General features: G+C 46.0%; 1 protein-coding gene across 1 annotated transcript in view; it reads right to left on the reverse strand.

Annotated features, from left to right (window-relative positions):
* Positions 1-20,878, reverse strand: part of Timd4 (T cell immunoglobulin and mucin domain containing 4) — a 35,278-nt gene extending 14,400 nt beyond the window's left edge. Inside the window, exons 1-4 of the mRNA XM_012948519.2 lie at positions 20,818-20,878; positions 16,611-16,952; positions 14,021-14,290; positions 11,292-11,375 (exon numbers count right to left, since the gene is read on the reverse strand). Coding sequence (XP_012803973.2) covers positions 11,292-11,375; positions 14,021-14,290; positions 16,611-16,952; positions 20,818-20,878 — 757 coding nt within the window. The remainder of the gene's footprint in view (positions 1-11,291; positions 11,376-14,020; positions 14,291-16,610; positions 16,953-20,817) is intronic.
* Between the last annotated feature and the right edge of the window lie 2,546 nt (positions 20,879-23,424).

Below are 23,424 nucleotides of genomic sequence, written 5' to 3' on the forward strand. Positions count from 1 at the left end.
AGAAAGGTTAATTTCTTCTGGGAATCTCAATAGTAAGTGTTGAAGGAAGTTCAGAGCCTGTCTGCTGCTCTCTGCTCAGAATGCACAAGCTATTCACCTGCCTGGCTCCACCAACATAGACAGAATTTCTTGAAGCACTCAGCTATTGAAGTCACATAGGTTCATTAAATACCAGAGACCTCCCCATGTTTTCTACATGAAGAGAGAGAAAGAGAAGAGAGAGAGCATTATACCTGGAATGAGAAAGTCCAAGAGCAACAAAGCACAAGGAGAGTGTTTCTCAGCTCCAAGGGCAAGCTAGGGTGGAATCCATTTTTTTAATTTTGTGTTGTTGTTGTTGTTGTTGTTGTTGTTGTTGTTGTTGTTGTAGTATGGCATGCTTTTTTAAATTTTTTTTATTAATTAGTTTTGTATTCAGCAAATACAGTCAGTTTGGTACCATTATTAGGCTTATCCGTGACCTACCCGCTCCCCATTGGCCCCTCCTTGTTGAGGTATATGGGTCGTGCATTGTGGAGTTAGCCCACAGTTATGGGTAAGATAAATATCTCTGCATATCATGACCCAACATGTGGTTCTGACATTCTTTCCGCCCCCTCTTCCACAAAATTTCCCTGAGCCATGTAATAAGACTGGAGAAGGAAATAAAAGGGATACAATTTGGAAAGGAAGAAGTTAAGTTAGCTCTATTCGCTGATGACATGATTGTATATGTAAGAGACCCGAGAGACTCCATCCCAAAACTCCTGAAGGTGATTAACTCTTATAGCAAAGTAGCAGGATACAAAATCAATGCACAAAAATCAGTAGCCTTTCTATATGCAAGTGACAAAGATACAGAGAAAGAAATAAAGGATATAGTCCCATTTTCAACAGCAACAAAAATAAATAAATAAAATGCCTTGGAATAACGTTAACCAAGGAAGTGAAAGATCTATACAACGAAAACATAAAAACACTCAAAAAAGAAATTGAGGAGGACTCGAGAAAATGGAAAGACCTCCCATGCTCCTGGATAGGCAGAATTAACATTGGGAAGACGACAATCCTACCAAAGGCAATATTCAGATTTAATGCAATTCCAATAAAAATCCCTACAGTGTTTTTCACAGAGATAGAAAAATTGATCTCAAATTTCATATGGAAAGGCAGAAGGCCTCGCATATCCAAACGTATCCTCAGCAAAAGAAATACCCCTGGAGGCATCACCATACCTGATCTAAAGCTATATTACAAAGCCATAGTAATAAAAACAGCGTGGTACTGGCATAAAAACAGGAGTATAGACCAATGGAACAGACTTCAGGACCCATTTTTTTTTTTTTTAATTTTGAAAGGGACCAGAGAGCAAGCTGCGATGCTCCCAGATTGATTCATGAAGATGAAGGAGCGCCGAGAAGCATCTCGCATTTCCCACAATGAGGCAGACAGAAGGAAAGGAGCAGTGCAGAGCACCGCTAGCCAGGAAGGTAACAGAGCAGGGACTTGCAGAGTGGGGTAAGAGCAGCATGTGGAAGGGGTGATGGCAGCCAGGATGGGAAAGCTCTCGGGTGCTGGCCACGTGTGACAGTGGAGCATGCAGACGAAAGCCACGACGTGCAAACGCCCGTGAAGCACAAGGATCCACACTCTGACCTTAGTGAGAAGAAGTGTTGAGATCAACCCTCTGTCCTTGGGTGAGAAGGGCAGAAATCCAACACTGTTCTGGTGTGACAGGAAGTGTAGGGATCCTCACTGTTGCTGTGTCAGAACAAGTGCAGGGATCCACACTTTGTCTTGCTGCCTGGTCCCCTTAGGCTGTCAGCCTCCAACTGATTAAGGCAAATTCCACCAATGTCCCTCAAAAAGACACTGACTCTGAAACAACTGTGTGCACACTTTCCTCCTAGAACAAAACAGCATTAGAGCAAAGCGGGGCTTCCCTCTGTCCTCTCTCGCTCCGGCTGAGCTTGCTCCCAGGGCAGCCCTTCTTTCCCTCAACCCCTGTACCTATGTTCGGTTAAGAACCCAGAAAAGGGCTGGAGAGATGGCTTAGCGGTTAAGCGCTTGCCTGTGAAGCCTAAGGACCCCGGTTCGAGGCTCGGTTCCCCAGGTCCCACGTTAGCCAGATGCACAAGGGGGCGCACGCGTCTGGAGTTCGTTTGCAGAGGCTGGAAGCCCTGGCGCGCCCATTCTCTCTCTCTCCCTCTATCTGTCTTTCTCTCTGTGTCTGTCACTCTCAAATAAATAAATAAATAATTTAAAAAAAAAAAAAAAGAACCCAGAAAAGCATCACATTGAGCAGGTGTCCGTTTTACCTCTACGAGACAGCACAGAGTACATAAAAGGGGTCAGGTTTGGGAGCCAGAGGGATGTCTGAAGGACCTGGCATGGCCCCCCTACCTGAGCTCAGTATCTTCTCTGTAAAACCGAGACAGGAATACAACAGCCATTCTGAAGCACCTTCGCGGGACCACAGGCAGACGGGCTTGACGAGACTCACCTCAGTAAATTTGTTCAGCACATGATTCCTTGCCCACCGCCCGAGTTCCACTTAGGCCAACCGGCCGTAGGATGCAGCTGAATGCCTGGAGTTTGTACCAAGTCCCCTGTGCTTCCCAGACCAGAGGAACACTATGCATGTGGCCTTGCCTCTTTAGCCTCCTTCCTACCTCCCAACATGTCATCTGAGGGCAATTTTTCTTCCGTCTTTTCTCTCCCCCTGCCCTTTGCTCTTGGAGTCTGCCCACGTGGCTCACATTCATGGCCACCCCACAATAGTGCACATCCACCTGTGTAAATGCCACATCGACTTGAGCAGCATCGACCTCTCTTAACGGGTTCTCACACACTTCCTGGGCCTTGTTTACCCCGCTGCCTCTGATCCTCCACTTTCTGAATCCCATCCTGCTTTTGGTAACTTCCTCTCTATCTCCTTAGCTGGCTTTTCTTCTCACAACCCTTTCAAATGTTGTTCCCATGACCTGAGTTGGGGGGGGGGGGATTCCTCCTTTTTCCCTCCTTCATCTCTCCTGCACCTTATTATATCATTAGGTGACCGCACAACAGCTTCACTCGGCCACAGCTGTGCAACGGAATAAAGTACTTAAGACCTCAGGTTCAGGAAACCAAACAGGCCTGTGCTTTAAAGTTCGGCACATTTCTTAGCTGCTTCAAGCCTGTTTCTTCTGCTTTGTAATGGACAGAACCTTCCACACAGTTCTAGACAACGCCTCCAGAAGAGGCAACACATTGAAAGCAGAGCCTAGCTCTCAATAAGCACTCAATAAGTGTCTCTTATTAACATTGACTTTCAAAATTATACTGCTGGCCTTGAAGTTCCCCTTAGGAGATAAAATACGAGAAAGCACTGGCATCCTGGCAAGTTCTTCCTCAGCACTTACCATATGAATTGGCACAGTCATTACTTTGATCAGAGATCAATGCCAATGATTAAAGACACCATCCCAGCTCAGGACTCTCGCGTCACCCACGTTTCTAGCTCCCTGTTAGACAGTGCTAAGAAACATCTCAAACTCAAGATCTTCCAGATTTCACCCTTCCTCTTAGGTTTTCTTCACAAGTTAACCCATCCCATTTACCGTACCTCCCAAGTGGCAGGAAGCAGTCAACTTTCGTGACCAAGTGCTCTGTGTCCAGAGCCCTAAATGACTTTGATTCTCTCTGTTGTCACTGCTACCATTCTTCTAGCCCAGATGTGCATCTCTTAGTTTAGGTGTTGTAAGGGTCCAGCCTCCAAAATGCTTCTTTCTAATATGTCTTGTCCACATTTGTCACAGCAATTTTCCCTAAAACAGATCTAAAGATGCCATCTGCTACTCAGAACTTACAAATGATTCCTCATAACTATAGGATAGAGTCTAAATTCCTTATATACACAATTTATAAAATATGAAGAGAAGCAGATGAAGAATGGGCATGCCAGGGTCTCTAACCACTGCAAATCCAGATGCATGTGTCACCTTGTGCGTCTGGCTTACATGGATACTAGGGAATCAAACCAGGGTAGTTTGGCTTTGCAGGCAAGCACTTTAATCAACTTAAGCCAACTCTCCAGCCCTAAAGTGTAAATTATTTAGCTCATCATGAAAGCCCCTGACTAACACAGAATTTCCCAGATTCTCGCCTCCATTAGATTAAAGTAAATTAGTAGTAGCAGATGATTAATCATCTCCACTTACTTCATGCCCTTGTCACGTTTCCCTGTGTGCTTACACTGGTCTCCCTATCCAGCTACTTTCCTCATCTATAAAATCAAGTAACTGTTGCAGAACCAACTCATAAGCAGTTGAAAATACCATATCCTGGCTGAAGAGTTTGCTTAGTGGTTAAGGAACTTGCCTGTGAACCTAAGAACTAAGGTTCAATTCCCCAGTACCCATGTAAGCCAAATGCACAAGGTGGCACATGTGTCTGGAGTTTGCTTGCATTGGCTGGAGGCCCTGGCATACCCATTCTGTCTTTCTCTTCCTCCATTTTCTCTCTCTCTCTCTCTCTCTCTCTCTCTCTCTCTCTCTCTCTCTCAAATAAATAAATATTTTAAAGCAATAAAGAAAAATAAAGTTATAAAATTTGCAGGAAAATGGATAGATCTAGAAAGGAGTATACTTAGTGAGGTAACCCAGGCCCAGAAAATCAAATGTCACATCTTCTTTCTTATATGTGGATCCTAGCTACAGATGTTTGGACCTTCCACATTAGCTGGAATAAAACTCAGTAGCAGAGGCCAATAAGCTAGAAAGGGGATACAAAGGGATTAGAAAGGGAAGGAGAGGAGACTTATAGGATGGCATTGTGTATATGTAAGTAGAAGGACAGATTAATGAGGGCTAAAGGCCTAAGTGAGGTCAGGGGAAGAGATTGAGTAAAGGAAAGGTAGAGGGAGGGCTAATCAAAATCTAAGAGGGTATGGAATAAATCATATGGAAACCTACATTTTTGGACAATGGAACACCCAGAAGCCATAGATTGTTACTAGAAAATTTTCATTGCATGGATGGGGTACCTTCCAGTGAGTTGTTAGCCAGAGAGGTCACTGATACCCTTAAAACATTACAGACCATTGTCGAGGCCCTTGGTTTACACTAGGAGTAGATGGAAAAAACCCTATTGCTGAAGACTCCACACACGTGTGCTGCAAGGCCACTGAGAACTCCTGCTGGCATACCTCTGTCCTAAAACAGAACACAGTAGGCGAAGGCTTGTGACCTGTGACCCCTTTGAGAACAGGGGCCACAGCTTGTTTGTTTCACATGCCCTGGGCCATATAGAGAGTAGCAAATGCAGATCATATTACCTGTTCCCATGTATCGAAGCCAAAAGTATAAAATGAAGACATAAAATTCCATCTCCAACCATACTTTTCTCGGAGAATCCTTTGATTTCATGGACAGGCAAGTTTGCTAGCTTTATAGCAAAAGACAATAATTTTTTTCCAAAAGATGACTAAAATATCCTCACCTCACTCTTCCATTGTTTGACCTCTAGAACCAAGAAAAAGTTACAGTAAGGATCACAGTCAAAGAGATGGGTTAGATTACCAGACGGTGCTCATTGTTTCCAATTTTACCAGCTTGACATCAAAGTTCTCCTGCGTATTTTAACGCATACAGCTTCAACTTCATTTGAGGTCAGGCTGCGTCGTGCTCTCAATTACTCCATATTGTGTCAAACAGTGGCTTTTAGGTTTACCTTGTCCTGAAAGCTTCCCTTTTACAAACAAAATCTCACTGCATTTTGAGTGTAAATGCAGAGTCAAGATGGCTCTGCGCATTTCTGGGCACACAAGCAACCCGTCCAGTACCATCCATGAAACAGGCTGACAAACAACTAATTCCCAACAGCAAAAGGGTGCTACCCCATAAGCTGATCACAGTGGATTAGGTTGGGGTGCTACCCCATAAGCTTTTCAAGGCGGATTAGGACCACATGAGTACACAGGCATATTTAAATCATGTCAGAGGGCTGGGGAGATGGCCCAGCAGATAAGATACAAACCATGTCAGGAAAATCAGACCAGCCTGGTGTGGTGGCACATGCCTTTAATCCCACCACTTAGCAGACAGAGATAGGAGGATCACCATGAGTTCAAGGCCATCCTGGGACTACAGAATGAGTTGCAGGTCAGCCTGGGCTTGAGTGAGACCCTAACTCAGCAGGGGGTGGGGGAACAGGCCAGACTTAACAAACACACCAGACAAAGGGAGGGTACCCACTCTCAGCTGGACCCCATACAACAGGACACCTACCACTGGGATGGCAACAGCCCCCACTAACCCGTCTCTGAACACCTGGTGTGTGTATCAAGGGACAGGGAACTCCAAACTGTCCCGGAGGCTTTGGCTCAGCCCAGTACGCACTGCTGGCCCGGCCTGTTAGAAGTTCTGTTGTTCTGCCATGGTCCAAACCCCAAACCCGGCCCTGGACTTCACTTGTGTGACACCCATCATGATATAGCTCGCCTCTGCAGCTCAGCTAACCCCGAGACTCAGCTTGGCCCTGCAATAGCACCCCAGCGGTTCCCCAACAGGATTTATTGTCTAAGCCCACAGAGATGCCCTTTGCATCCTGTTAGCTTTCTCCCTGTCTCCAATAGGCCTCTTAGAACTCTAGAAAAATGTGACTTTTTAGCCCTTTTGTAGCCATTTTGTACTCTACAAAGATAAAGAGAGAGGTAAATAAACAGCTAGATGGATATCTAGAGACAGATATAAAGATAGAAATAGCAATGAATAACATGGCTATGTCTACTGTATGCATAGCATGTGGCCTGAGAGTTAATATTAATAGGTAAGATTGGAATGAAAGAACCCATGTTTGCCAACGGCCAGCTCTCATGGGAAATTGGGATGACCAGACAAATGGTTGCCAATAAAACAGATATTGCTTGTGAATTTTGTGTATTTAGTACATTCTGACATTGTGGAAAGACAAGACATGTACATCTATGTTCCTGACATAGCACACTCATGACAGTACAGTTAATCATGTAGGGCCTGAGAAAAAGACGAACCAACCTTAATACCTTAGGAATAAACATGAAAGGAAGCTGTGTTGGGAAACAATGATGAGCAGTCTTCCTGGAACACAGGCCAACCCCGCTGGGAACCAGAGACCGGGCTCTGGTCTCAGCTCTCCTCCTACCTCCCTGTAAGGCTCACCTCAGCTTACTAGACTCTTCTGGATCTCTGTCTCCCACCATTCCAAAGGCAACACTTATCTCCACCCCCAGCTCTCACCCAGACATTCTTAGACACACATTTGAGATTAATACCCCTCAAACCTAGTCATACGTCCCAGCCCTTCCGTCTGTCCAGCTGTCTGATGTTGGGCAAGTCACAGCATTTCTGCACTCTGCTCTATGAAGCCAGAGTGGAGGCGAGGATGTTCCATGCTGGGGAAGACTTCCTTCAATGCAGACCAAATAATTTGAAAATGGAGACACTACCAAGCTAGAAGAAATGTACATGGAATTGTGTTATAGGAAGAATGACATGAATCTCAAAATCCTTTGAACGGAAAACTGAACCATGGCTCTGAAAATCATCTCAATTACAGAGTGAAACCTGCACAGGTTGAGAAATGTAAGAAGGGCCACGTAGCGGAGAGGCAGCAGGAGACTAAAGACATCTTCCCACTGCAGTCAAACCAGTCACTGCTGCCTAGAAAGAAGCCGCTGAAAGGCCTTTGGAATTTCACACTCACAGTCATGGTTGAGAATTTCTACTGTGAAATTTTAAAAGCTCTTGAAAACCCCCTGTGTGCACTGGTGTCACTCATCTGCTATTTCCCTAGTGTGATTAGCAGTTTAAAAAAACATCACGGGCTGGAGAGATGGCTTAGCAGTTAAGGTGTTTGCCTGCGAAGCCTAAGAACGCCTGTTCAAATATCCAGGTCCCACGCAGCAGATGCAGCGGCGCAAGCACGCAATGTCGCACGCGGGCCCCAAGAGGACGCACATGTCTGCAGTTCATTCACCAGAGGCTGAAAGGCCCTGGTGTGCACATTCTCTCTCTTTCTCTCTCTCTCTCTCTCTCTCTCTCTCTCTCTCTGTCTTTCTGACTCTCACTCAAAGAAAAAATAATAATAAAAAAATCATAGCCGGGCGTGGAGGCGCACGCCTTTAATCCCAGAACTTGGGAGGCAGAGGTAGGAGGATCGCCATGAGTTCAAGGCCACCCTGAGACTCCATAGTGAATTCCAGGTCAGCCTGGGCTAGAGTGAGACCCTACCTCGAAAAACCAAAAAAAAAAAAAAAATCATAAACTCAGAAAAAAAGGTCTATGTACTTAGCGAGACCCAGAAGTTAGTGGAGAGCTCATTCCCCTGCTGCACGCAAGAGAAGATGGTGAGTGTGACAACCGCAGAGATGAAACAAAAAGAGGAGGTGGAGCCCTTCCCGGCGATGATACTTACCAGCCAGTCATCACACACTGGCATATTCTTGTGCCTTTCCTTGCTTAACAGCACACACACACACACACACACACACACACACTACTATCATCTCCATTTTATATTTAAGGAAACTGTGATTTATAGATGTACAAAGCAAAAAAAAATTTTATTTAATTAGAAAAATGGTGATCTAACCATTTGACTTTAAACTTTCAGCCCAGCTCTCCTGACCGCACCCAGCACTATGCAGAGGGCTATGAGAAGACAGCATTAGAAAGGGTTGGGCATGTTGAGGCAGTAAAGTTCCCTTAAGATTTGATCACCCCGGGACTTAACCTCAGGCCACTTGATTTTATTTAGGAAAAAGCCATAACAGTATGACTCTCTTCAACCCTATCTTGAAGAGTCCATAAACAGTGAAAATTGAGGCAACAGGAAATAATTTGGGACCCTTTCACACACTCCTGCTACCAAGCAGGTAGGGTAAGAATAGACTTCCGAGATGAAGGGAGAACCCATGGAGAACCTTCAACAGGGGTTTTATTGTTGATTGAGTGTTTTTATGATTAAATTACAGTTTCTACCCATTGGAGCATTGCAGAATTTTAGTGAACCTAATGAAGGCCCTGGACTCCTCACTCCTCCATGCCAGAAAATCATATGCCTACACACACACACAGTTATGCCCAGATAGAATAAAGTAGTAGCTAAGAACATGCCATTAGAAGTAGACTCCCTTGCTAGGCATGGTGGCACACACCTTTAATCCCAACACTTGGGAGGCAGAAGTAAGAGGATTGCCATGAGTTTGAGGCCACACTGAGACTACACAGTGAAATCTCAGCCTGGGCGAGAGCCAGACCTTACCTTGAAAAACCAAAAAATAAAATAAAATAAAAAGTAGACTCAGGCTGGAGAGATGGCTTAGCAATTAAGGCACTTGCCTATGAAGCCTGAGGACCTAGGTTCAATTCCCCAGTACCCACGTAAGCCAGATGCACATGGTAACACAGGCGTCTGGAGTTTGTTTGTAGTGGCTAGAAGCCCAGGCACATCCATTCTCTCTCTTTCTTTCTTTCTCTATCTCTCTCTCTTTCTTTCTTTCTCTATCTCTCTCTCTTTCTCATAAACAAATAAATATTTAAAAAAAAAAAAAGTAGACTCCCTGGACCTAAGAACTATGTGGCCTTGGGAAATTTAGGTAAGATAGAGCTGTGCATCTCTGCTCAAAAAGTACTAAACAAAGTGGTTTCTGTAACCAGCTTAACACTTACCCAGCACATAATGTGTGCTCAGTAAGCTCTACTTTCTTTTTTTTTTAGATTTTATTTTTATTTACTCATTTATTAGAGAGAGCACGAATGGACACATCAGGGCCTCTAGCCACTGCAAACGAACTCCAGATGCATATGCCAGTGTGTACATCTGGCTTACGTGGGACCCGGAGAATCGAACCTGAGTCCATAGGCTTCACAGGCATGCACCTTAACCACTAAGCCATCTATCCACCCCAAGCTCTCCTTTCTTAAACCGTGATTAACATGGTGTGGAGACTGGCTGGCCTTCTTGAGGCATGCTCCTTGCCAGCAGTGAAGTTGGCAGATAGATAGGGTAACAAGCGGTGTTGACCATGGAGGCGGAAGTGAAAATTCCCAGATGCTGCAGTTACCTTCTTATTGCTGGGACAAAGCACCCAACCAAAAGGCACCAGTGGGAGCTTTTGTTGTTGTTTTGTTTTTAGTTTTTGGCTTATCGTCTCTAGGGAAAGCTCAGCATGAGCAGAGGCTGGACATCACCTCTGCCACAGCAGGTGGGAAGCAGCAGCGGGAGAGTGAGCCAGAGCCCAGCAAGGGAGAGCTGCCTGACACACCACTAAGCCTGTTCCCAACAACACGCCTCCTCAGCCATCAGCCGTCAGCCGGGATCAAGCTTTCAAAACACATGAGTTGTTGTGGGGGGAGCACCTAATTTAAACCACCACATCAGGGATAGCATAGAAGGGGAAGTAACAGACGATGTCTTAGTCCCTTGCAGTGAAATGTAAAATGGTTCAAGACCTAAAAGGATTAAATGGTAATGGCTTTGGAACACTCCGCTCACCTTCCATCGTATTTCTCCTTGCTGCCTTCTCTTTTGCCAAAAGCAAAGTGCCCTACCTTTACTCCATGCCAAGGACATGGGTCTTAACCTCCAGTTTCCCAAGTGGTCAGCTCCCAGCGCAGACTTCTGTCCTCTGTCCATATGAGTCACTGCAAGCCAGTGCTTTTCAGCACCATGCCCTCCTTGTATCACACTTTATCTCGCCCTAACAGTCGTCCTTCAAAACCTGTCTTCCTTCCGCCCAGTCCTATCTGGGCCGCCAGTTTAGCCATCGTGAGTGATGCCATATTACCCCCTCCACAGAGGTAAAGGATAGCTGCTTTCTAACCAATAAGCATATAGAAAGACACTCCAATTCCGTTAATCAAAACAAGAAAGGAACAAGATGACACATTCTTTGGAGAGTGAAAAAAAAAAATGAACAAATTGTTAAATCAGCCGTGGGGAGGATAGGGCGAAGCAGATGCTCTGTGGGTGGAAAAATCCAGTGGCTCAAGTCCCCAGGACCCACGTAAAGCCAGATGCACAAGGTAGCACATGCATCTGGAAGCCATTTGCAGTGCTAGAGGCCTCTCTTAATCTCTCATTCATAGGTGGGTGTGGGTGTGGGTGTGCTTTCCTAAAAAGAAAGGATGTTTGCTCTCCCTCCTGCCACTAAGTAGGAAGGAACAAACCCCAAATGTCCCAGGTGGACTTCAAAGGATGGGGGGTCACCTCTACATCATTCTTATTCAGCCTCTGCTTCTCCCAGCCAAGGTGGGGAAAAGACAGACAGACAGACAGTGTCTTCTCACCTTCAGATGTGAGCAGGGGAGGGGCTGTGGAAGGGGCCTTGGTGCTTCCTGAGGAGTCACTGGGATGAGGAAAAGCTTCCAATCCTGGATGAGGAAAAGGGTAATGAAAGAACAAGGAAACCGGCAGCAGCTGTGCCGAGTGGTGGGCTGTGGGCTGTCTTTAGAGCCGTCTTTGTGCTTCACTATGTGTTTCCAGTTTGCCTCGGTGATTGAATATAGTTTTAGAATCAAGCAAAAGAAATATCGATTGTTTGTTTTAAGATTCTTGACACTATTTTACGTAGTTTTAATGTTTGGTTTTCTTAGCTTTATGAGACAGAGTCCAGGCTGACCTGAAACATACTCTGTAAACCAGGCTGGCCTCAAACTCACAACTATTCTCCTGCTTTGGACTGCTGAGTGCTGGGATCACAGGCATGAGCTACCACACCCGTTTTGTTTTTATTTTTGTTTTTGATTTTTGCTTTAGGCTATTTTAAAGTCCAAATAAATAAAACATACATACAAAAATTGATTCCTTTAGACTTCATGGTTGTAAGTGATGATTCTGAGTATAACAGAATGAGCCAGCTCAATATTGTGAAGCTGCCTGAACTTCCACGTCTCACTGAGGCAGCTGACGTGCCTGAGAAAGCCTTCGAGAGACCTCCAGATGGCTTCCCACTGTCAGCACTCCACACCCAGAAGCGTGGTGGCAACCTTTACAAGGCCCCGAGCAATGGAGCCCATCAGCAGAGTTGCAAGTTGCAGGATCAGGAAAACTTTGGTAGAAAGAAAGGAAAGGAGCCAGGTGTGGTGCCACACACCTTGAATTCTAGCACTTGGGAGGCAGAGGTAGGAGGACTGTCATGAGTTCAAGGCTACCTTGAACTACATAGTGAATTCCAGGTCAGCCTGGGCTAGAGTGACACCCTACCTCAAAAAAAAAAAAAAAAAAGGAAGTAAAGAAACAAGGAGAGGGAGGGAGGGAGGGAAAGAAAAGAAGAAGGGGGAGGAGGGGAGGGAGGGGAGGAAAAGTGAGGGGAGAGAAGGGAAGGAGAGAGAAGGAGAGGGGAAGGGAGGGGAGAAGAGGGGAAGGGAGGGGAGGGAAGAGGAGAGGAGGTGGGAAAGGGAGAGGAGAGGGGAGGGGAAGGGAAGAGAGAAGGTGAGGGGAAGGGAGAGGAGAGGAGAGGAGAGGAGAGGAGAGGAGAGGAGAGGAGAGGAGAGGAGAGGAGAGGAGAGGAGAGGAGAGGAGAGGAGAGGAGAGGGGAGGGGAGGGGAGGAGAGGGGAGGGGAGGGGAGGGGAGGGGAGGGGAGGGGAGGGAAGGGAAAGGAAGGGAAAGGAAAGGAAAGGAAAGGAAAGGAAAGGAAAGGAAAGGAAAGGAAAGGAAAGGAAAGGAAAGGAAAGGAAAGGAAAGGAAAGGAAAGGAAAGGAAAGGAAAGGAAAGGAAAGGAAAGGAAAGGAAAGGAAAGGAAAGGAAAGGAAAGGAAAGGAAAGGAAAGGAAAGGGCGACAGGAAATAAACAGGGTATAACTGGTTTACCATCAAGGGATATTTTAAGAACAGTAGCTTCCTTGCTTCAGCCAATGTCAAGTAGCCAGAGGCTTCACCCCTGCAAGGGCGGGCCCAGTTCTGACTGAGAATTACCTCCAGTGAGCAGCTTCTGCAAGACTACTGAGAGGTCAAGTGGAGAACCCAAAATACTAACCTTTCAAAATCACAACGGAAAAGAAACACCAAAGTATATAAAGAAATAAATAAAAGGAAGCTTATGAGCTTATGAAATCACATTCCCCCCTTCACACACACAAAATCACACATGCTGTTATGGGCTACATTGTGTCAACCTCCACAGACTCCTAGGTTCAAGTGCCTATCCTCAGTATTCAAGACAGAGCTCTCCTCCTCTACCATTACGTTCACAGCCCCACTCAGTGCTTCAAAATGTGACTGCATTTTGAGATAGAAACGTTAGGGAGAAAAATTAAGGTAAAAACAAGGTCATATGGATGGATCCTGATTCAATAAAACCGGTGTCCTTATAAGCTATTAGGACAAAGGAAGCTACTGAGATGGCCCAGTGGGTAAAAGTCCTTGCTGTGGAATCATAAGGACTTGGGTTTGATCCCCAGAAGCCATGTAGAAAACTGGGTGTGACCACTAATGCCTGTAAGGCCAGCGCTGAATGGACTAAAGACAGGGAAATCACTGGGGCTCTCGGGTCAGCCAGCCTGACCAAACTCACGGAGCTCCAGGTTCAGCAAGAGACTCTGGGTCAGAGAAATGAGACAGAAGAGGATTGAGGACATCAATACCCTCCTCTGGCCTCTACACGTGTACAAAGGGGCATATGCATCTGTGCACACATACACACACACACACACACACACACACACACACACACACACACACACCAAAATCCAAGAAGACATTAGGACACAGAAGGACAAGCAAACAGCAGACCCAGAAAGACCAGTGAAGACGGAGAGAAGATGCCCGTTTCCAAGCTGAGGAGCGTACTTAGAAGAACGCCACCCTGTCAAAACCTTAACTTTGGACTTCTGGCCTCAGAACTGTGAGAAAAACAAGCTTCTATTGTTTAGGCTACCCAGTTCTTATGACAGCTATGCAAACTAATGCACACGCAGAAGTCGCTGAGCTGTCCCATTGAGGGGAAGAATCCTATCATAAGAAAACCAAGACACATTTGACCAACAGAAGGGGAGGAAAAAAAATGGCCAAGTCTCACCTTCAGTGATAACAAGCCCTTCTGTGACAGTGTCAGTGGGCAGAAGACCTGTGTTTCCCTCGGGGAGGGAGCTGGACATTGTCAGGGGACACGTGGTTGTGGTAGTTGAGAGGACAGAAGTGATCCTTGTCTCAAGTGGTGTTCCAGTTGTTAAGTCAGGTGTGGTCATGACTGTTGTCGGAAACAGCGTTGTGGCTGTTGTCACACGAGGGGTGGCAGTTGTCACACGACGGGTGGTGGTTATGCGAGAGGTTATTGTGGTGGTTGGGGCTGTAACCAATAAAAGATGTGTCTGACACCAAGTAGAAATGGAGGGAAAGGAACTAGACAAGCATGTCTGGGATCTGCCTATTGACCACACTTGGGTCACTGGCCTGACTCATAGCAATGCTCACTAAATTTGGGCTTCTTGCCTCCATACTTGTCCCTTCAAGTCAGTTCTTCACAAACTGGCTACTGTAATCTTTAAAATTACAAATTGGAAGCTGGGCATGGTGGTGCACACCTTTAATCCCAGCACTTGAGAGGCAGAGGTAGGAGGATTGCCATGAGTTCAAAGCCACCCTGAAACGACATAGTGAATTCCAGGTCAGCCTGAGCTAGACTGAGACCCTACTTCAAAAAAAAAAAAAAAATTACAAATTGGGCTGGAGTGATTGCTTAGCAGTTAAGGCACTTGTCTGCAATGCCAAAGGACCCAGGTTCATTTCCCCAGGACCCACATAAGCCAGATGCAAAACGTGCATTTGCAGTTCATTTGGAGGGGCTGGAGGCTTTGTCATGCCCATAAGCATCTAGAGTTCAATTGCAGGGCTGAGACTCTGGCATGCCAATTCTCTCTCTCTCTCTCTCTCTCTCTCTCTCCATATATATATATACACATATATGTGTGTGTGTGTGCCTCTTTCTCTCTCAAATAAATAAATGAAAAAAAAATTTTAAATAGGGTGATCTGAAAACACTGGGCCCAAACTTCTGCTAGGTGACAGCAGTGGCCATTTTCATATTGATACTGAAATGTGTTCCTTCTCTTCCCTCCCTACTCTGTGGTGGCCTTGCTCTCAAGGGAAGGTTTGTTTCCCTGCTTGCTCCATGATGTGGCTCATCATCTGAAATCCAACTTTCTCACTTCTAAATTCAGCACAGCCTCTTCCCCAACACACTGCATGTGTCACCAATGGAGCACAGAACTCCACACCACCACAATGGAACTGTACGGCACAGAGCACGGACTCCTCACCTCCACTGGATGTGTCACGCACACAGCACAGAAGTCCTCCCCTCTACACTGGATCTATCACACACACAGCACAGAAGTCCTCCCCTCCACACTGGATCTGTCACACACAGCACAGAAGTACTCCCCTCCACACTGGATCTTCACACACACAGCACAGAAGTCCTCCCCTCCACACTGGATCTGTCACGCACACAGCACAAAAGTCCTCCCCTCCACACTGGATCTGTCACTCACACACAGCACAGAAGTCCTCCCCTCCACACTGGATGTGTCACGCACACAGCACAGAAGTCCTCCCCTCTACACTGGATCTATCACACACACAGCACAGAAGTCCTCCCCTCCACACTGCATCTGTCACGCACACAGCACAGAAGTCCTCCCCTCCACACTGGATCTGTCACACACACAGCACAGAAGTCCTCCTCTCCACACTGGATCTGTCACACACACAGCACAGAAGTCCTCCCCTCCACGCTGGATCTGTCACGCACACAGCACAGAAGTCCTCCACTCCACACTGGATCTGTCACACACACAGCACAGAAGTCCTCCCCTCCACACTGCATCTTCACACACACAGCACAGAAGTCCTCCCCTCCACACTGGATCTGTCATGCACACAGCACAAAAGTCCTCCCCTCCACACTGGATCTGTCACTCACACACAGCACAGAAGTCCTCCTCTCCACACTGGATCTGTCACACACACAGCACAGAAGTACTCCTCTCCACACTGGATCTGTCACACACACAGCACAGAAGTCCTCCCCTCCACACTGGATCTGTCACACACACACAGCACAGAAGTCCTCCCCTCCACACTGGATCTGTCACGCACACAGCACAGAAGTCCTCCCCTCCACACTGGATCTGTCACACACACAGCACAGAAGTCCTCCCCTCCACACTGGATCTGTCACGCACACAGCACAGAAGTCCTCCCCTCCACACTGGATCTGTCACACACACACAGCACAGAAGTCCTCCCCTCCACACTGGATCTGTCACGCACACAGCACAGAAGTCCTCCCCTCCACACTGGATCTGTCACACACACAGCACAGAAGTCCTCCCCTCCACACTGGATCTGTCACACACACAGCACAGAAGTCCTCCCCTCCACACTGGATCTGTCACACACACACAGCACAGAAGTCCTCCCCTCCACACTGGATCTGTCACGCACACAGCACAGAAGTCCTCCCCTCCACACTGGATCTGTCACACACACAGCACAGAAGTCCTCCCCTCCACACTGGATCTGTCACGCACACAGCACAGAAGTCCTCCCCTCCACACTGGATCTGTCACACCCTCTCCTAGTCTCCTGTTCCTTTCTTCACTCACCTCTCACCAGCTCCAAGCGGATGTTCTTCTTCACATCGTTGAACCAGCCAGGCACCTCTATGCGGCAGCAGTACAACCCACGGTCACCCTCGTTGGTTTTTGAGATGGTCAAGGAGAGGTCGCCTTCTTGGATATTTCCCCAAAGATTGTATCTTGATGACTTGCTGGAGGTCATGGCCATCCCATATTTGTAGACCAGCTCCTGGCCACACTTAGACTTGGGACATGAGCCTTTGCCCCAGCACATGCTAATCCTTCTCTGAGACCAGGATGAGTACAGGCAGGGCAAAGTCACCGACTGACCCAAAAACCCTGTCACAGTCAGTTCTGAAGCAGCTGACACTGCAAGAAAGAGAGGGGCAGCTGCGTGTGTGCATGACAATCTCACAGATATGCTACGTACATGAGTTTGTGCATTAAAGGCTTTCAGGAAAAGGCAGGCTCATAAACAATGTACATCTTGGCATAAGTTTTAATGTGCCTATCAGTGCTCCTGAGCTCCTAACTCCCCATACTTCAATCCCCCCAAGTGGGGACAATTAGCTCCTGGGTCTCTACACTCATCTCCACAACAAGAACTTTTGGCTGATTTAAACATTCTGACCTTGAGTCCCATTTAGTAGATCAATCAGTGCTCAAATGAAAAGTCCTCAGCCTGTCATCCAATTCCACTGCTTCTCCATCCAGAAACAACATTCTGCTCACAATATCCCCATAAGCAGATATCATGAGTTCCTGGCTTGCGTATCTCAAATAGGTCACCCAGAAAAGCAAGCTGACAGGAAAGTGAGCTGCTGAGCTATATTCCACAGTGCTCCTCTTCCTTCAGTACTCTGGACCATTGGTGTACTGTTAATGATAGGAAGTTAGGAAGAGTTTGTGGAAGCCACTAATTTCATCTTCACAGACCATAATAACCATGACTACTTATGGGGTACTATATGATGTTTTCTAGATGTATACATTGTAGAAATATTCAATCAAGCTAATTAACATCTAGCACCTCACCAAGGTATCATTTTAAATCCTTTTTCCCATAGACAATATACCATAATTATAATCCCCTCCCATTATCTTCATTTCCCCCCTCCCAAGCCCCTCCACCATCAAACCCCTTCTCATTTCCAATGATATTCTATTCTATTTTGGTGTCATTGTTATGCAAGTCTTGTGTAGGTATTGTCAGCCACTGTGAGGTCATGCAAAATATCATATTTTAATGCAAACATTATAATTCATTTAGCAATTAAAAACATATGCTATTATGAAGAGTGAGAATCATGCAATGTAACAGATGACTCACACATCACCACCAGTCCACCTAACTAAAAGTTCATAACCTTCCATCAACACCTTGCCTGTCCCCATTTTGTTTCCTACTTCCTGCGTTTAGGAGATCTATGTTTTAGATTCCACATATAAGTAAAATCACTTAGTATTTGTGTTTTGTGCCAAGTTTTTAATGTTAGAGATAGCAGAGATTACGGAAATGATTTTTAACAGTTTTTTTAAATTTTTTTGTTCATTTTTATTTATTTGAGAGTGATAGAGAGAGAGAGAGAGAGGCAGAGAGAGAGAGAGAGAATGAGTATGCCAGGGCTTCCAGCCACTGAAAACGAATTCCAGATTCATGTGCCCCCTTGTGCATCTGGCTAACATGGGTCCTGGGGAATTGAGCTTCGAGCCGGGGTCCTTAGGCTTCACAGGCTAGCACTTAACCACTAAGCCATCTCTCCAGCTCTTTTAACAGTTTTTTTTTAATTTTTTTACAGAAATAATTTAAATGGTTTAAATGATTCATATCTGTATGCTAGAGGCTCGGTTTTCCCATGTTAGCTATGTGAAATGGTATGTTTCACCATTTCTAATTAAAGCACAAATATTTTCTAACCTTGGCTCCTGCCCCATGACCTGGGGCGCATGTTTAAAAAAAATGCATATTTCAAATAAGGAAAGAGGTGAGGAGGAGTTACCTGACATGCTCGGGGAAGGACAGAACATCAAAGGTGGGGAGGGGGCTCCGAGGGATACAGGGTACAGAGAGAATTACACAAAAGTTAAGACAACATGAATCTGCTCCACAGATGCCCTCATGCTGACTAGCAGTCTACGTGATAGAACCACCAAGAGAGGAGGAACGGAGGGCAGTCCAGACAGAAGACGAACAAAGCTTAATTTTAAAATCATGCACTCTGGCCAGTAAATCCCCACACCCAGAATGACTGGATTGTCTTCCACAGTGAGCTGTTGGCCAATAATGCCCATGGGCTCCTTAAAACAATGTGGAACATTGCAAGACACTTTATTACCTTCCAGAGCTAAGTGATAGGACCCTACTGCTGAAGACACCACTGGCTACAGTCATAGGACATCAGAATATGTCATGCTGGGACCAAAAGGGAAACTAGCTTCTACCTGCCTAGGCCTCATAGTGCTGTGAAAGCCCTATGGAAGTTGCTGGGGAAAAAAAAAAAAAAAAAAAAACAGTCGCCAAGTGCATGAAAAAGCAGAAGATCCTATAGACTACAAAATCAGCCAGCCGGTCAAGAAGTATACACTTGTGCAAGAGCAGCCTGCCTCTGTGGGTAACTAACTGTTCTCTGATTGACCTGAGGCCTGCTCAGTGGGACAGAACTCATATCTGGTACTGGAAACCAAGATAGTATTCCAATGTCAGTAAACTCATAGGCTCTAGAGAGAAGCCCCCACTGCTCTCTGGAAAAGAAGAGTGGCTTGCACACCCCAAAAGTAAATATCTCAAATTTTCATGCCCCTATTTAACTCAAGCTGCTTTCACTCTTCTTTGGAGAATCTGCTTTAATTTACAGATGAGAGAGAAAAGGGAGGAGAACCAAGATCCATCAATAAGACAAGATGCTAGCATACCAGGAGACATGCCACCTCTACCACATCTGTCACAGCCCAGGAGAAACTGCAGGGGAAGTGATAACATGAACACTGCTGTTAGTGCTAGCCTGACAACCAGCACCAGGTTGATGATGACAAACACAGTGATTAATCAAAACAGGGCTGGAAAGATGGCTTAGTAGTTAATGAGCTTGCCTGAAAAGCCTAACGAACCAGGTTCAAGTCCCCAGAACCCACCTAAGCCAAATGCACAGGATGGTATGTGCATCTGGAGATTCTTTGCAGTAGCTAGAGGCCCTGGTGTGCCCATTCTCTCCCCACCTCTCTCTCTCCCTCTGTCTCAAATAAACCAATAAAATTTAAAAAAGAAATTATCAAAACAGAAACCCAAAGGCTACAGAGATCTCAACACTAAATCAGACTGCCAACAGGCCTGCCATGGCTCAGGGAACATTGTGGAAGTGAGGGCAGTAATATCATAAGAGCCACAGGGTAGGAAAATCCTGAGGCGTGGTCCCCTGCTACCCCACAGGAACTGATTGAGATCTTCATGACCCTACAGTAAATAGTATAACCCTACTGAAAAGGGCCCCAGGGTAACAGGAGCTGGGGTGAGGTGGTTAAAGAGGATTACCTGTTATAATTAATATAAAATAAAAATTAATATAAAAATATAAATTTCAGGGGGATAAAGAGGTTGCCTAATTGTTAAAGGCACTTGCTTGCAAAAGCCCGATGGTCTGAGTTCAATTCTCCAGTACCCACATACAGCCAGATGCACAAAGTGGCAAATGCATCTGGAATTCATTCAAACTCTGTCTGCATGATCCACAGCATGAAAACACTGGGTTGAAGAGGTTGCATCTTAACTGAGCAGTGACACACACCCACAATCCCAGCACTGGGGAGGCTGGTGGATTGTAGAGAGAGAGGAAAGTAACCTCATTGTAAAGCCTCCTTCCAACAAAGCAAAGTAAAACAAAAGGCGAGCCCTCATGAAAGCAAAGCAACAGTAAGACGTGTACCCCGAGCTCTGAACAGAGCAAGCAGCTCAGGCTGTGACTGTGCTATAACACCTGCAGAGAAAATTTCTCATCCTGGCTCATTTGGCACCTTGTTTCTATGTCTTCCCTTAAATTGCTGCTTCCAACATAAGAACAAATGACCTCATCCTAAACCCCCAAATCAGTCTCTGGAGAAACCCCTTTATAACACAGCAGGGAAGACCCCCTCAAAAAATCAATAAAAGTCTTAAAGAATGGGAAGAATATGGTGGGAACTCCTTGCACTATAATTTGCCCTGTGAGAGATGGCATATGGAGACCTTCAGAACACTTACTCAGAAAAAGCCACCCAAGCTCCGCCACCAGCCAGAGGAGGAGGAGAGGTCCTTTGGACATTTTGGCAGGAGTCTGTCTGTCTGTCCCAAACCCAACTTATACCACACTTAGTGCTGACAGGGTGGGACACTTCTGTTTCACTTCTGTTTTGCCTAATAATCTTCCCTTTCCTCATCCTGAGTGACCACCCCCATCCCGCTCTCTGGGATGTGATCAAATGTGCTGAGCTCTTTGCTCCTTGTGGCCAGTGTGTGTGTGTGTGTATACACTCATGTGCAAATGTGTGGAGTCACACTGTAAGTGTACACCTGCCTTTTTGCCCATGTCGATCTCCTATATGTTCATGAGCCCTCAACACGTGGGTTCACATGCACATGCGTTTGTGCCACATGGGCTCTTTTTCTGGGGAGAAGCTGTGATGAGCATTGCTTCCCACAGATAGGGAACCCATGACAGACTCATGTCCAGATCTACCAAAGTTCACAGCAGGAAACGCTGAGTGTGAGTTTTCTCCCCAATTACTCCTTCCTGGACATGGGCTTATACACCCATCCAGAGATGGGTCCCCCTTTTTTGTAACTCTACACATAAGGTTTTGTTTAGTCTCTTCTATTTGCTTTTGGGTTTAATCATTTGTTCATATCAATATGTACTCCTAGATTCTTGTTTTAGCCTTTGAGTTGAATGCAGCACCAATTCATTTATTTCGCTCATGTTATGGGGTCCAGTGCTGCACAAGTAAGACTGTAGATTCACAGAACGTGAGGCAAAGTTGTATTGGGTTAAAAAAAAAAAAAAGATAGAAAAGAAAAAATAAATAAACTGGTGCACCAAGTCTGCATCTGAAAAATTCAGGATTTCAGGATGCAGCCCCAAAATGTTCAGAGTGTTAGCTTTTATTGGAAATAACCACATGATGTTTATAGAACAAATCAGGATGGGACTTAAACCATAAAGTTATCTTCTATTTTGTTCCCTCCACTTTAACTGCCATTAGAGTGGTTAGGATGACCTGGTGGGGGCCCTTCCAGTGTCCCAATACAGTGTCTCTTGATCCAAGCACTATTGCTGGGCTGTAAGGGATGGCGACAAACACGGTGTGTCTGAAAAGCAGCCTTGATTGCTAGAGCAATGGACTCCTGGACTCTGTAAGACTTGGATAGAAAGAAGCTTTTCATTAGTAAAGTCACTTATCTGTTCAAGACCCATCCTTGGCAGGATGAGGGGAGAGGTTCCATGCCTAATTTTAAATGGAGTGATTCCTTTTACATAAGAGATACACCTGCCCCCTAGCAGGGCAAAGGGAAGGAATCCCACCCATCCTTCACCGGGTCTCTAGGGCTAATTTAGTTAAAGTCTCCTTTAAGGTCCACTTTTTCATCCTTTATACCTGTCGTGAACTTTGGGGATGATATATGCAATGTAATTCCCAATTAAATTCCCAGTGTCTTAGTCAATTCACTAGACATTTTTTGACACAAAGGCAGGCCCATTTTCTAATCCTGAGGTGCAAGACATAGCGGGGGAATTATCTCCTCCAACAATTTCTTAGTCAGTACTTGAGCTGTCTCAGACTTGGTCAGGCTCTCCCCATCCTGAAAAAGTATCCACATAAACAAGTAAATATGCATATCCATACTGATCCGGCTTTACCTCTGTGAAATCAACTTCCCACTATCCACCTGGCTCGGCTTTCCGTTCTCTCACCTCCATCAGTGGTACCTTACCAGAGGAGGCATTTGTCTGTTTGCAGGCCTGACAGCAGGTGGTGATGTCCTTGATGACGGAGTCCATACCTGGGAAGAAAAACTCTTTCCTTATTGGCTCGGTTGGCTTGTTGCTTCCTAAGTGAGTTCCTTCATCTAGTTGCTTAGCCAGTTTCCACCCTAGGGCTTGGGGCAGCAATAGTCATCCATTCTCTAACTGATGCCATCTTTGTGGGGTCTGCCCCTTTATGAGATGAGAGGTGAGCTGTAGGTCCTGTTCCATGTACGCTGGTTGCTCAGGAAGAGTGGGGGCTGGGAGGGTGGCCAGACAATCTGACGGATGCTGAGAGGCAGCACTCTTTGCTGCTAGGTCTGCCAATCTGTTCCCTCTTGCTTCTGTGGTCTCCCCCTTCTGATGGCCTGGAGTGTGGATTATAGCCACTTTAGTAGGTACCCAAATGGCAGCCAATAAGTCCAAATTTCATTTTTTTTATTTTTAATGTCTTTACCTTCTGCTGTTAATAGCCCTTACTCCAAGTAGATGGCCCCACGTACATGTGCCGTGGCAAAGGCATAATGGCTGTCTGTGTAGACATTCACTGACTTGTCTTTTCCCAATATCAGAGCCTTGGTCAGTGCTATCAGTTCAGCTTTCTGAGCCGATGTACCCTGAGGTAGGGCCTCAGCCCACAGGGTTTCTTCCGAAGTCACCACGGCCGCCCCTGCAGACCTGATTCCATCCACAACAAAGCTGCTGCCATCAGAATACATCACCAGATCAAGGTCCAGCTGAGCCACATCTGTCAGGTCCGGGCTGAGTCCATGGAAGGTGGTGATCTCTAGGCAGTCATGCGGAGGGGTTAACAACTCATCAGTTTCTGGCCACAGGGTGGCCGGGTT

This window comes from Jaculus jaculus, chromosome 6, assembly GCF_020740685.1.
Source record: "Jaculus jaculus isolate mJacJac1 chromosome 6, mJacJac1.mat.Y.cur, whole genome shotgun sequence".
Lineage (NCBI taxonomy): Eukaryota > Metazoa > Chordata > Mammalia > Rodentia > Dipodidae > Jaculus > Jaculus jaculus.